General features: G+C 46.6%; 1 protein-coding gene across 1 annotated transcript; it reads left to right on the forward strand.

Moving 5' to 3' along the window:
• The first annotated feature begins 988 nt into the window (after window positions 1-988).
• Window positions 989-13,995, forward strand: gpx9 (glutathione peroxidase 9). The gene is made up of 5 exons (XM_034193792.1): window positions 989-1,202; window positions 8,330-8,423; window positions 13,303-13,433; window positions 13,513-13,643; window positions 13,727-13,995. Exons 1-5 carry the CDS (start codon window positions 1,071-1,073, stop codon window positions 13,782-13,784), a joined length of 546 nt encoding a protein of 181 aa, XP_034049683.1. The 5' UTR covers window positions 989-1,070; the 3' UTR covers window positions 13,785-13,995.
• The last annotated feature ends 1,970 nt before the right edge of the window (window positions 13,996-15,965 follow it).

Raw genomic sequence — 15,965 nt, forward strand, 5'->3', positions numbered from 1 at the left:
ACAGGATCTGGTCGTGGGGAGGGGTCTTCTGTGGGTGTGTGATTTTTTTTTTTTTGTGTGTGTGTGTGTTTCAAAGCGTGCAAAGAAGCTTTTTCATTTTTTGAGCAGAGGGATGTTGCTCTCACAGCTCTGTGGCACAGGCTTGTAGTCCATGATGTCCTGAATGCACCACCATAGGCTCTGTGCATCCTTGCTGTCTTTCTCATATATTATATAAAAGCTAGCGAGAAATAAACACTTCTAAAACTGAGTTTTTGGAACCTAAAAAAAACCTCTGAAGTGATTTACAGTGGACATTAGCATGGTGATGTCGCAGGCTAGCTGCAAACCATTTTGTTTGTGTGTAACTGTAACCTCTTTGTCATATATTATGTAAAAGCTAGTGAGAAATAAACACTTTTATAACGGAAAATGGTGTTTTTGTAACCTGATAATACCTCTGGAATGATTTACAAGACATTTTGTGGATGTCAGTGTGCACGCTTACTTCTGCTGACTCAAAGCTAACTTCCTCTCTTGTCAAAAGCTCATAAACATAAATATTGTTTATGATTGATTGATCGAGGGCTTTATTGAACATGTACAAATTGTAAATTATATATATATATATATATATATATATATATATATATATATATATATATATATATATATATACACTTTGCACTGGAATACCAATTAAACAACTGCAAATTTTAAAGAAGACCATGCACATATGGCTGAGGGTTTTTTTTTTTAGCATTGCGTTATATTTATAAAAATTGAAAAATTGTTCACATTACCTGCAACATATCATTCAGTCATTTGTTTGCTGTAACTGGGAGGAAAAGATACAGGATGCTTTTCAAAATCTTCAGCTGTCACCACTTTGGCTGACGCTCACTCTGGATACACGTGTTGGACAAACGATCCCGCTGTGAGCTCACCTCTGGCAGGAACAATGAAGTCGGTCATGCTGAACATTTGCTGACTGAGTTTCGTCGGACAGAATGAGATGAGCCCACAGGATGGCTGAGTGAACGCTCACTCTGTGCTGACTTACAGTCCTGCGTGCATGCTGAAGTGAAGTCATGGCTCATAAATCAATCTACGATTTCTCTGCCGAGACTCTGGATGGGGTTTCTGTTCCACTCAGTAACTACAGGGGTAAGGTGCTTCTCATCGTCACTGTTGCCACCTTCTGAGGGTCAACAATCGTGGAGGTAATGCTCTGCAATATCATGACACTTTGTCCAACATAACATGTCACTTTTATTAAGGGTTGAGAGTAGAGGTTGACTGATATATCGGTTTGCTGATATCGGTTGATATGACACTTTTTAACAACATTGCTATCTGTGTTATTTTTGCAAATATGAAAACTTTTACTTTTACCAAATAAACAATGCAGAAAAACACTTTGACTGTTGGAATTGGTGGCATGACATAATTTGTCCAGCAGAGGGTGGTCTGACGGCATTGTTTAGAATGCTGTCAAGTATGACTGGGACCCTCATTACACTTTGGTTACATTAGCTGGAAGAGACAGTCAAAGTGATGAGCTGTCAGTCAGAAGAGTATTTAACAGCGACAAGAGATAAGCGGTCACTATCTTGCTAGCTAAGCAGATCCAAAATAAACGAGAAGTGTTAGGGCTGTGTTTTGGTAGGGTTGTTTTTGGGATTTGGCCCCTATGTTTTCCCCGGAGAGGTTAGGCATGGAGGCGTGATCGCCATTTTGGATGCGGGCAACTCAGTAGGCAGCACGCATCGACGCTCAATTAGTCTCGTCAAGAAACAAGTGGAATTTACTGGAAAGCTGTGCATGTTGGCAAAGCCACAAACAGAAGAAGGGAGACATTTCCTTCCATAAGTAAGTGGTTTTGGTTATTCTTGTCACTTTGTCTGTGACATTTGGTCGATAAACAGGTGTATGTTGCCTGCCATGTCTGTCAAGGACACGGACCATTAACTCTTATGTCTAGTTGATATTTTCCCCTGCTAGACCGATGTCTAGTTAAAATATTTGTCGCTAGTGATTAAAATTGTTAGACAAGACCAATGATTTTTTAATTTTGCGCCTTAATTTTGAGCCACTGCTCGCAGATTATAATGACCCGCGCTGTGCCGCTCACAGTCACACCCAAACACAGAGATACACACCCACACCACTGACTTCATGATTGAAACTTGGTCAATAAAGGATAGTTGTGTAAAAATATAATATATATATATGTATGTATTGGATTGTTGAGCCATGCTACGCTGAACACAGTGGCAGCAGGATGTCTCAGCAGGTGATTTATTGCAGCTAGAACAGATCAGATCTGTGTAATGTTCAACACTAATATTTGGGAATGTGTGGGTGCCAGAGTACGTTTAATACTTTCCTTACATAATTTAATGTAAATTAATTTCACTGGCTTGATAGCCAGGTCAGAATGACATTTTAACACGTATGTTACGACTGGAGGAGAAGACGTGGAGGAGAACCTCCACGTCAAAAGGAGCCAGCTGAGGTGGCTCGGGCATCTTTTTCTGATGCCCCCTGGACGCCTCGCTGGAGAGGTGTTCCAGGCACGTCCCATCGGGAGAAGGCCCTGGGGAAGACCCAGGACACGCTGGAGGGACTACATCTTGCAGCTGGCTTGGGAACACCTCAGGCTTCCCCTGGAGGAGCTGGGGGAGGTGTGCGTGGATCGGGAGGTCTGGGCGGCTTTGCTTGACCTGCTGCCCCCGCGACCTGACCTCGGATGAAGCGGAAGAAAATGGATGGATGGATGTTCCGACTGTTTTTCTGAGTGTGTTCACTCACATATCTGCATTGAATATGTATTAACATCCATCAATATTTTACCCGGTTAGGAGGTGTCATGTCGCTGTCCATGAGGGGACATTCATGTTCAGCTGGCAGCATTGGGAGTGCAGACTCTAGTACTCATTATTAAGCTCTGTGGTTTTCCCCCCACTCTCGTCCTTTTGGGCCCTCAGTGCTCCTGTTCAGTCTAGTGTGAGAGTGAGCATCTCTCTCACTCAGCCCTGCTCTGTTTCTCTCTATTCTGTTAGTCCCAGCCTGCTTCTTTTGTGCCACACTCCATCACCTCTTCTGTGTCTCTGTTTTCAGTTTCATTTATTTTCATTTATATAGCACCAAATCACAACACATTTGCCTCCAAGTGCTTCACACAAGTAAGGTCTAACCTTACCAACCCCCAGAGCAAGCACACAGGTGACAGTGGCAAGGAAAAACTCCCTCTAATGATTTGAGGAAGAAACCTCAAGCAGACCAGAGTCAAAGGGGTGACCCCCTGCTTGGGCCATGCTACCGACACAATTTACAAAACGAAATACAGGAAATTTTGGGAGTCCATGCCGGTGCACAGGACGGGAGGCCTGCATGTTTGGATGGAGCTGCATCTCAAACAGAGAAAAAAAAAAACAATCAGGCATCAGAAAAACAACACAGTATAATTTGTCAGCATAAAGCAGCAAGAAAAACAGAAGAAATACTAAGGTGCTCGCTGGCCATTAGCCCTAAGCTTCACTAAAAGAACCAGACTTTAGATAAAGTTGAGGCTGCGACCCACTCTCTTTCCTAATAAATGAATTTAAAAGGGTAAAAAGCATCGTAACATACTATGCCAGTATGCTAGCCATACGAAAGGGAAAATAAGTGCGTCTTAAGTCTGGACTTGAAAGTCTCTACAGAATCTGACTGTTTTATTGATGCAGGGAGATCATTCCACAGAACAGGGGCACGATAAGAGAAAGCTCTGTGACCCGCAGACTTTTTATTCACCCTAGGGACACAAAGTAGTCCTGCACCCTGACAATGCAGAGCACGGGCCGGTACGTAGGGTTTAAGTAGGTCAGCTAAATGGGGAGGAGCTAGTCCGTGAATAATTTTATAAGTTAATAACATAACTGTTGGGAAAGTGTAGTGACACGGACCCACAACAGGGGGCGTAAATGAACGGACAATGGAAGGAGTCAAATTATAACACTTTACTGGTGTGAATGTCACAACCAAACACAGCAGAATCAGAATGTGCAACAGTCAATTAATAAAAGGGGTCGTGTGGGCAGGCTCGACGATAGGAGACGCCCGTCTGGAAACGAACCGGAACCACACGATTTCCACCGCCACCTGAACCCGAGGAATACTGGAGCCGCCAAGTTCCGGAGTCCCCAGGTGGCCACTTTCCCGGAGTGTCGGATCTGGTACTGCTGGCAGAAAGCAAAAGACAGTCAAAGGGTGGGTGTGTGAACACCCAGTAACAATGGTGGGAATGCCACCTCCACCTCTCACTCAGCGCGTTGCAGCGGTCTCAGCCGAAAAGGAGCGCCGTCTTGCACAGCCTCCTCAAAAACGACCGGTTCTCCTGCAAACACTCACAATAATAGATTTATCGATCTCACAAAAGGGGCTGAGAGTATTACCTCCAGATGAAGATGATATCTCGGCAGTTTGGTGGAGGTGTCTTCCTGCTTTTATACCAGATGTGTTGATTAGTGACAGCTGTCACGGATGATGGGTGACAGCTGTCACCACGGCTTGTTCCTGAGGCGGCAGCGCCCTCTCGTGCCTGAAGCCCGCACTTCAGGCAGGGCGCCTTCTGGTGGTGGGCCAGCAGTACCTCCTCTTCTGGCAGCCCACACAACAATAACCTTAAAATCTGATCTCACTGGGACAGGAAGCCAGTGAAGAGATGCTAAAATGGGTGTAATGGGGTGTAATGTGGTCAAACGTTCTGCTTCCTGTCAAAAGTCTGGCAGCAGCATTTTTAACCAGTTGGAGACCCTTAATGCTGGACTGCGGTAAGCCAGAAAATACAACATTGCAGGAATCCAATCTAGGAGAAACAAATGCATGAATCAGGGTCTCAGCATCAGCCATAGACAGGATGGGATGAATCTTCACTGTATTTTGCAGGTGGAAGAAAGCAGTCCTCGTAATATCTCTAATGTGGAGGTCAAAGGATAATGTAGGATCAAAAATTACCCCAAGGTTCCTCAGTTTGTCAGTATGATGTATGATACACGAGCCAAGGCTAAATGTTAGCTGGTCAAATTCATTTTCAATGATGCAAGGCAATCGTCTAAGGATTTTATGTGGATAAGATTATCAGCAGTTATGGGCATGTATAATGGAGTATCATCAGCATAGCAATGAAAACACTGCAATATGTGCCCAAGGGGTGCTATATAAAGGGAGAAAAGCAGTGGGCCTAAGACAGACCCCTGTGCAATCCCAAATGTTCTGTTCTGTTCTTGTCACTGCCCCGGTCTGTTCTCACTTCAGCCTTTGTCTTATTATTATCTGTCTCCTCACTTTTTCCTCTGTTTTGTCATCTTGTATGTGTTTTCTGACTCTCTCTCCTCCACTGGTGTTTAGTTCTAATCCTGCATGTTTTAGTCTCTGTCCTGACCTTCTAGCCCCCTTTGCTGTTTTGTTACATTCCTGCAGATTTTGAGTTAATGGTCTACACCTGCTTGGATCTGCAGCTGTCTGTGATTGAGTGTGTTATCTATAGACTCTGCTCAGTCTTAGTTGTGGTTGGTTTGAGTAATGTTGTGGTGCCCTGTCCTTGGGTATTCCAGTATCTGCAAGTTGTAAGTACTCAGCCTGGTTTAGCATTTTGATTCCTACAGTGAATTTTTTGTCCGTTCCTGTCCTCCAACCATCTCCACGATTGGCGGATTGCACGCCTCCTCTTACTCCGGTGGTTTCCATAGCACCTCAACACCAGCTACTCATTTCTGGTCTGCATCCTCGCCGGATTCCAACTGTGGCTTGGGTGGCGCCAGGAAGAAGAGGAACAAGCGCTGATTTATGTCCTGTGATGACGGTCATCAGCCAGCAGTTGCCACAGTGGCCATTCTCCTACCAGCAACTGAGCAGAGCAAAGAGGGCTCAGCTGTTCTCTCACCCAAGCTGTCTTTAAGCCTCTGGGGGGGGGGGGGCTTTGCTAACCCACATTGATGTTTCTTGCGGGTCACTTGGTGAGCACATCCGGTCAATGGAGAAGGTGAGGAACGTGCACACTAGTAACATCGATGTCCCTGAGGGGAACTCTCTTTCCACCCCTGCTGATATCACTGAGGAACTACCCACCTAATCTCCTGAGGATCACCCTGAGGGGATGTCACTGACCTCCTGTGACGGCGTCCAGGAAGAACCACCATGTCTGTCATCTCCTGACTGTGGGGTGGGTGCAGGACAGTCTAATCCCTGTATTGAATGTTTCAGATCAAAAGGAGGATGCACGGGTGCAAACTATCTCCAGCAGATGTAGCAGAGAGATTCCAAGTCCTGGTCCCTGATGGTGCTTTAGAGGGGGTCTCCAAACCCCTCAACTGCACAATATTTAAATGTGGGGGCTGGGCTGGTTAACATCTGTCCAACATCTTGCAGGCCGGAGAGTGAAAGGGTCTTTAGTTTGGGTAAAGGAGGCAACACCGGGGGTCAATGATCTCATCTCCTGATAACGCAATTCAGGAGACTGCAGCCTCTTTCCCCAAGAAGTCCTCACTCGTGGGCCACCTGTCGATTCGAATCCTAGTAGAGCCACGGACCCGAAAGCCAACAATGACAATGTGGTCTAGTAGCATAGGCTCCAGTGAGTTGGGGCTTGACGGTGGCTACCAATCAGAGTGAAGGCACCCTGACTTATGTTGGTTCTTTGTTGGTTGTATTTACAGTTATTTACAATAAAGTTCATGTTTAAACTGTAAAACCTCAAGTCTCAGATTATTTTGTCATAGGAGTTTGATAATAAAATGTTCAGAACTAGAAGCACTCGGAGAGCGCAAACCTCCGCCAAGGCCATAGGGTCACTGACGTCACATGGAATACCCTTTGGCAAAGAGACTTATTCCACGTCGTTTCACGCATCTACCGTCATGTTTCAGATTCAGTAGTTAGATATTGAGCAAATGTATTTATAAAGAGAAACTGCATGAACTACACAAGTTTTTTTATTTTCTAATAATAAGTTTATTCAATGAGGAGAAACAAATGCTAAATTATTGTTGTGTCATAGCTTAATTTTTGTTCAGCCTTTGTGACCCGTCTTCATGAAGTTAGATACAAAAATGTTGAAATTGGCCCTATCCTGCAACGATAAAGAATCCTTAAAAAATTACTGGATCCGGATCATTACCAAAATTTAATGACTTCTAATTTAGGCCAAGATACACCCCTGGTAAAAATTTCATTGAAATAAGTTGAGGATTTTTTGAGTAATCCTGCTAACATCCAACCAACCAACAAACAAACGGACGCCACCGAAAACATAACCTCCTTGGTGGAGGAAATAATGTGGGCTGGGGTGTTTGGCTGGCTTGGTTTTTGTTTTCTGTTTCTCCCACCAGGTGGTATGCATTCAGGACTGAGTGCTGAGCATTAGGACCTCACCCTGAACACCTGAGGCTTGTTTTCACATGCAGGTCATTAGGACTCACAGCTGTGGTGTATTTTGTCTTAATCAGAGATTGCTGCATTTAAACTTTGAATGCACAGTGTGTGATTGCCAGAGACGCGACCTTGTGAGTAGACGTGTGAGATCGACGTCAGGAGAACAATCTCACCATCATGGACGCAGAGACCGCTCCAGGTTTGACGCCACAGTCTGTGAAGGAGGATTGGGTGAGGTCTCACGCTCTTCAGCACACTTCCTGAGGTAATTCGGTTTTTGGTGACTTTTATGAAGTAATGACAGTGGACTTGGTGTCCCTCACACCTTGTGTTAGTGAGCTGTCACGTTATGCTAATTGTCTAATCAGCTTCTGCTGCAGTGGAGATTTGAACTGAGTTGTTCCGTGCCTGCAGGGTAAGAAGCTGATGTATAGATTTAAGCCAGGAAGTGTTTGCTGATTGCGTGCACCTTTGAGTTGTGTCTCTCTGTGTGGAGTTGGACTCACCTCATGCTTTCTTTCTTCACAGACTTGGTTTGTCGCGGCCACCTGGGGGGTGTCGGCGGGGTCCCTGGGTCCGAACTGCTGTGGCTCCGGACCGTTTGCGCTGTTGAGAGCGCGCCGTGTTTCCACCTCACCAGACCGCGGACTTTTTGGTTGTTTAGCACTGCACACTGTTATGTTTATTAAACTCTGTTATCCTTTGAACCGTGCTCTGCTTATTTTATGCTGGGTCCTTTCAAACGCTGGTTCGGTGCTCCGACCGCGTCCGAAACATAACAAATAAACTATTTTGAATGTATATTTTGGTATTGTAAACTTTTTACTCACAAATATTGGGTTTGTATCAACACACATAAACACCAGTGGGTCTCAAGCTGCGAACTGTGTGTTTTATGTATAAAATATACTCGTATATGTATTTTTTCCCGTAGTACCACCGACTGAATGCACTGATGGAAATGTTTGGTGACCTCAACTTCACTGTGTTGGGATTCTCCTGTAACCAGTTTGGTCTTCAAGCACCTGGTGGGTATAACGAAGCCTTTGATTCAGGGCAGATAAGATAATTTGTGTATCAATTCTAGAACCTACCGCCTTATTTTTCACTCAACTGAAATACTGGAGCACAAACTTCTTAGATGATCTGCGTGGACAGTTAACCCATATAATTAGTTATTTGTAATAAAATGCTCAGAATTGACAGAGATGGTTCTTCACTGCAATTAGCAGCCATGACATGAGCTGTCAATCAAAACAACCACCCCCCCTAATTATCCATAACTTTATGACTTAAAACATCTTCAACAATGTTATTAAAAAGATCCCTCACCCTGCTTACAAATGTCATGAAGGAGGCAACTGAGCTATAGAGACCAAAAGTGGTTTTAGTACCAGCTATAAACATGTTTATTTATGCTCTAAAGTTGCCCATTTTAACATGGGCTTCTATGGGAATCTGTCTCTCTCTGAAGCCAGCTTCAAGCGGTCAGTCAAGGAACGTGACAAAATCCAGGCCGATGTGGGACCAGGGGCGATGAGGCACAGGCAGCGGCTGGAGTAGTCCTGATGCCCTGCGATGGTCAGCCTTGCCCCTGGTGCAGGTGGTGCAGGCCTGGATATAATCCCGGACGTCGGCCTCTAGGGACGCCCACCAGAAGCGCTGCCGGACAACTGCCATGGTTCTTCGCACCCCTGGATGACAGGAGAGCTTGGAGCCATGACAGAAGTCCAGGACTGCAGCCCTAGCTTCTGGTGGGACGTATAGTTTGTTCTTCGGCCCAGTTCCGGGGTCTGGGCTTCGTGCCAGGGCCTCCCGGATGGTTCTCTCTACGTCCCAGGTGAGGGTGGCCACGATAGTGGACTCCAGGATGATGGGTTCCGGTGGATCCGACAACTCCGCTTTGACTTCATCTTCATGTACCCGGGACAAGGCATCCGATCTCTGGTTTTTGGTCCCGGGACGGTAGGTGATCCGGAAGTCAAAACGGCCGAAGAACAGTGACCAGCGGGCTTGCCTGGGGTTCAGCCGCTTGGCGGTCCTGATATATTCCAGGTTCCGGTGGTCAGTGAAAACCGTGAATGGCACGGACGTTCCCTCCAACAGATGTCTCCACTCTTCAAGAGCCTCGTTCACCGCAAGGAGTTCTTGATTGCCGACGTCATAGTTCCATTCGGCCGGGGTAAACCTGCGGGAAAAATAGGCACAAGGGTGAAGGACCTTATCGGTCTTCCCGCTCTGGGAAAGCACAGCTCCTATCCCTGAGTCCGAGGCGTCCACTTCAACCACTAACTGGCGACTAGGATCGGGCTGCACCAGAACGGGTGCAGACGAGAAGCGCCGTTTCAACTCCTTGAACGCGGCATCGCAACGATCCGAGCAGGTGAAGGGGACTTTTGGTGAGGTCAGGGCTGTCAGGGGGCTAACTACCTGACTGTAGCCCTTAATGAACCTCCTGTAGAAATTTGCAAAGCCGAGGAACTGTTGCAGCTTCCTACGGCTAGTGGGTTGGGGCCAGTCTCTCACCGCCGCAACCTTGGCCGGATCAGGAGCGACGGAGTTGGGGGAGATGATAAACCCCAGGAAGGACAAAGATGTGCGGTGAAACTCACACTTCTCGCCCTTCACAAACAGCCGGTTCTCCAACAACCACTGCAGGACCTGACGTACATGCCGGACATGAGTCTCAGGATCCGGAGAAAAGACGAGTATATCGTCTAGATATACGAAGACGAATCGGTGCAGGAAATCCCGCAAGACATCATTAACTAATGCTTGGAATGTCGCGGGGGAGTTTGTGAGGCCGAACGGCATGACCAGGTACTCAAAGTGACCTAATGGGGTGTTGAATGCCGTCTTCCATTCGTCTCCCTTCCGGATCCGAACCAGGTGATACGCATTTCTAAGATCCAGCTTAGTAAAGATTTTGGCTCCATGCAGGGGGGTGAACACGGAATCTAATAATGGCAACGGATATCGGTTGCGAACCGTAATCTCATTCAGCCCCCTGTAATCAATACATGGACGAAGTCCGCCATCTTTCTTGCCCACAAAAAAGAAACCTGCCGCCATCGGGGAGGTGGAGTTCCGGATCAGCCCGGCAGCTAATGAGTCCCGGATGTAGGTCTCCATTGATTCGCGCTCAGGTCGTGAGAGGTTGTACAGCCTGCTGGACGGGAACTCAGCGCCTGGAACCAAATCAATGGCACAATCGTACGGACGGTGCGGGGGAAGGGTGAGTGCCAGATCCTTGCTGAAGACGTCAGCAAGATCGTGGTACTCAACCGGCACTGCCGTCAGATTGGGAGGGACTTTGACCTCCTCCTTAGCCTGGGAACCGGGAGGAACCGAGGATCCTAAACACACCCGATGGCAGGTTTCGCTCCACTGAACCACCACCCCAGACGGCCAATCGATCCAGGGATTGTGCTTTAACATCCATGGGATGCCCAAAATCACGGGGGAGGTAGAAGGAGTTACAAAAAACTCAATCTCCTCCCGGTGGTTTCCAGACACCACCAGAGTTACTGGTTGTGTCTTGTGTGTGAGTAAAGGGAGGAGGGTGCCATCTAGTGCCCGCACCTGCAATGGCGAAGGAAGCGCCACCAGAGGGAGCCCTACCTCCTTTGCCCATCCGCTGTCTAGCAGATTCCCTTCTGACCCCGTGTCCACCAGTGCTCGGGCTTGAAGGGTTAAATCCCCGCTCAGGATTGTGACTGGGAGTCGTGTGGCAATTTGTGTGTGTCTCACTTGAATGTCTTGACCCCCCCCTTAGCCCAGTCTCTAAGGGCGAGTGTTGACGTCTTGGCCGTTTGGGGCAGTCTCTCTGTGTGTGCTCTGTTGAGCTGCAGAGAAAACACTCTCCACGGATCAGCCTCCCCATTTTGGCCCTGTGCGTTTCCCTAACAACGTCAACAGGGGGAGCTGTTGCCCCACAAAGCGCTGCGGCTGTGGAGCGTGGGGAGGGCGGCCCCTTTTCGAACCCGGAAGGGAGAGGGGCGGCGCGTATCCGGTCACGTCCTTCGCCTCGCTCCCGACGGCGTTCCTCTAACCGATTGTCTAATCGTATAACGAGATCAATAAGCCCGTCCAAATCCCGCTGTTCGTCCTTAGCCACCAGGTGCTCCTTCAGGACCAACGATAGTCCGTTTACGAAGGCGGCGCGGAGGGCAGTGCTATTCCAGCCGGACCTCGCAGCCGCGATGCGGAAGTCGACTGCATAAGCAGCTGCGCTCCGGCGCCCCTGTCTCATTGACAGCAGCACGGCTGAAGCGGTCTCTCCTCTATTTGGGTGATTGAACACTGTTCTGAACTCCCTCACAAACCCATCATATGTCAGAAGGAGCCGTGAATTTTGCTCCCAGAGCGCTGTAGCCCAAGCGCGTGCCTTGCCGCGAAGCAGATTAATCACATAAACTATCTTACTAGCATCAGTCGCGTACATGACGGGACGTTGTGCGAAGACGAGCGAACACTGCATAAGAAAGTCCGCGCATGTCTCCACACAACCCCCGTACGGTTCTGGAGGGCTTATGTATGCTTCAGGGGAAGGTGGGAGGGGTCGTTGAACGACCTGTGGAACGTCACTATTGCGCACAGGATCGACAGGAGGGAGAGCCGCAGCAGCGCCCTGAGGGCGCGCTTCCACCTGCGCGGCGAGAGCCTCCACCCTGCAGTTAAGGAGGACATTCTGCTCGGTCATCAGATCCAGCCGAGCCGTAAAAGCGGTGAGGATTCGCTGCAACTCACCGATCATTCCTCCTGCAGACGCCTGTGCGCCCTGCTCTTCCATTGGCCGTTCAACGGCCGGTCGACGCCCCTCGGGGTCCATGACGTTGGCCGAGATATCCTGTTGGGAAAGTGTAGGTACACGGACCCACAACAGGGGGCGCAAATGAACGGACAATGGATGAGGTCAAATAACAACACTTTACTGTTGTGAATGGGCACAACAAATACAATCAGATTACAATAGACAAAGCCAAATCACAAAAGGTGTCGTGTGGGCAGGCTCGAAGATAGGAGACGTCTGTCCAAAGCAGAACCAGAACCACACGATTTCCTCCGCCACCAGACCCCGGGAATACTGGAGCCGCCAAGTCCCGAACTCCCAGGTGGCCACTGCCTTCGCGTGTCGGACCTGGTAGTGCTGGCGAGGAACAAAAGAACAATTAAATGTGGGTGCGTCTGCACCCAGGAATCCGCACGGCAGGAAAACTACCTCCACCACTCATTGGAAAAGGAGTCAGCTAAACAACTCCCAAAAGTCACACTGTTAACCAGTCAGCTGAGCACGTTACCTTCCAGGTAGAACGATATCTCGGCAAAGAGGTGGAGGCGTCGTCCTGCTGATATTCCCCTGCTGATCAGATGATGGGTAACAGCTGTTGCAGGTGATGCGTGACAGCTGTCACCCTGGCTGCTCCTGTGAGGCGACTGCGCCCTCTCGTGCCTGAAGCCCGCACTTCAGGCAGGGTGCCCTCTCGTGGTGGGCCAGCAGTACCTCCTCTTCTGGCGGCCCACACAACAACTGCAACTTTTTCCCTTTGCCAGGAGACTTCATTTTGGACAGCAGGTGCTTACCACTTACTGTTACCCAGTTATCTTGATTCCAGGGTTTGACCATTGGTAAACTTGATGCTTCCTGGCCTATTCTATAACCTATGTTTGGCAAATGTGGTGGACATTGGATAAAAAAATGTAACGTTAACCTTTTCCCCCGATGACCTTTAACTTTACAAAGTGGAGTCAGTGTAGAAGGACACAGCATCTTTGGTGGAACTGGCCAAAGCACCTCAAAGGATTCATGGAACAAATACAAAATGGTACCATACATGAAAATAGGAACAAAAACAAAAGTGTTGCATTTCAATTTTTTGGAGTATACTTTAATGTTTTTTTTTTCAGAGCTGAATCATGAGACCCTAAATATTCTGAAATATGTCAGGCCTGGAGGGGGGTTTGTCCCAAACTTCCCAGTCTTTGGGAGAGTCGAAGTGAACGGATTAAATGAAGAGCCTCTGTTCACCTATCTAAAGGTACTGTTCACAACATTGAATTTGTTAATATGTTACCTTAATGGCATAAAGTATCTGATTGGTCAACCCACACATGCAGGAGTCTTTGCCATTTGTCAACACTCTTATTGGCGACATAAAGAAATTCTACTGGTCTCCAATTAGCGTCAACGACATTCGATGGAACTTTGAGAAGTTCCTAATTACCTCTGATGGCGTCCCCTTCAGAAGGTAAGTCCGCAGATCGATGTTTGAAATGCCATATACCCAACTTTGTGACATCACAGAAGTGTTACGTGCTCTTTTTGACACAGGTACGAACTTCAGTGCCCCATGGAGAAGGTGGAGAAGGACATTGCACAACTTGTCTAAAGGATCTTCTTTAATTTCTTGCCGGTGGCAGAGTGACGATCCCCCAGTAAATGCCCACGTGCACCTGAGCTGGATCTGATGACACAGGGAGCAGCGCTCAGAGCTTTGGTGCATTCACTCTGACAGAAAGCTCCCTGAAGCCACTGGAGACGTTTTTATCATCATATTATCTCTTTAACAACACTCCAAAATAAATGTGAAGAAATCATTCTGCTTTGAGCCGTGGTGTGATGAAAACATGTCTTCTTGCCTTTCTGGGTGTTGGGACTTGGTTCTGGGGGCTTACTGGTGTTTTTATGGGTGACAGTTTGTTTTTTCCTCGCACCAATTTAAGCATTTTACATGTTTCAGGAGCTGAGTGTCTATTCCAGAATGCATTTGCACAAACAGATGATTTACTGTATTTGGTGGTAGTATTCGGTCTATTGAGATATCCTATAATCCTTTGCGCGCCAACATTATACTACCAAAATGTCATTTTTTATGCTTTTCATCACGTTAATAAGAGACTGCATGCATGGGACCCTGAAAACTTGGTAAAACAAATGTGTGGAATTTAATAAACGCAAACGGAATTTCAGACATTTTATATATATTACTCTGGAACAAAGAGGACAAAAAGTGTTGTAAAGGACAATAAGCAGGACGTTAAAGAGCAAACTTCACTTTCTCCCAGAACGACATGAACAGGAAGCAATCGCAGCTCACAGCAATTCCCACTGAAAATAACGGAAAAACAACCTTAGCTTCTGGCAGGTTTACATAAAACAAACACAATAACAACATCTAAAAACCCAGATAATATATTCATGAGAGTTTTAGGCACAATATACACAGTTTTATGCTATATTGCGGTCTGATCAGACCGTCTCAAAGCATTTCTCAATGTTACTGACATCTTACAGCGCGGCGATCTCTCTGAAGTTTTGCAGGATTTGAAACCTCAATAGGGCAAATTGGTTAGAGCCCCGTCACACCTCGTACGAATGAACACGAGCCACGCCGAATCAGGCGGAATGTCAAATAAAATGAAATTCGTGCCACATCTGGGAGGGAATAAAGGTGCCCTGACACTTGCACACACTTTGTTGTGATGATTCCACCCGCTGTGTTCCCAGCTGGATGCCGTGCTTTGTTCCACTGGATGCTGCCGCGTTGTGCCCTGGACAGTGCGTATCGTGGTGCGTATATAAAATAATTATTTCGTAGGAGATTAATTTTTTTTTCTCCGAGTTGGCTGTTTAAAACGCCTCTAATCGCTTTCAGAATCACAGAGGATCGCTCCAGCAGCAGATCTCTCTCATGCGCTGAAAGAGGTGGAGAACGCATTTGGAACAGTCTAAAAAGGTAATTATTATATCACCCAAGGACGTAATAAAATCACCTGCGTTTATTTGTCTGTCTGTCTGTATGTATGTATGTCTGCCTGTTAGCAGGATTACGTCAAAACTACAGCACAGATTTTGACGAAATTTTCACCACAGATAGATATTAGGCAAAGGACGATTCCATTAAATTTTGGAGTTGATCCAGATCCGGATCCTGGATCAAGTTTCACTTTATATACGCTTTGAAGGATTACTATTAGCAGGATTACGTCAAAACTACTGCATGGATTTTGACAAAATTTTCACAACAGATAGATAATAGGGCATGGAAGACTCCTTTAAATTTTGGAGGTGATTCTGGATCAAGATTTCACTTTATATACGTTTAAAAAAAATTACGTCAAAACTACTTCATGGATTCTCACCAAATTTTTACCACAGATAGATATTAATGCATGGAAGACTCCACTGAATTTTGGAGGTGAATCAGATCTGGATCTAGATCCTGGATTAACATTCACTTTATATAGTCTTTGAAGGATTACGTCAAATCTACTTCAAGAATTCTCACCAAATTTTCACCAGGGATACATATTAGTCCATGGAAGACTCCATTAAAATTTGGAGGTGATCTGGATCAAGTTTCACTCTTTAAACTTTGAAGAATTACGTCAAAACTACTTCACAGATTCTCACCAAATTTTCACCACAGATAGATATTGTGGCATGGAAGACTCCACTTAATTTTGGAGGTGATCCAGATCTGGATTCTGGATCAAGTTTCACATTATTTCAGCTTTGAAGGATTACATCAAAACTACTTCAAGGAGTCTCACCACATTTTCACCACGGA

Source organism: Thalassophryne amazonica, chromosome 18 (genome assembly GCF_902500255.1).
Source record: "Thalassophryne amazonica chromosome 18, fThaAma1.1, whole genome shotgun sequence".
NCBI classification, from domain to species: domain Eukaryota; kingdom Metazoa; phylum Chordata; class Actinopteri; order Batrachoidiformes; family Batrachoididae; genus Thalassophryne; species Thalassophryne amazonica.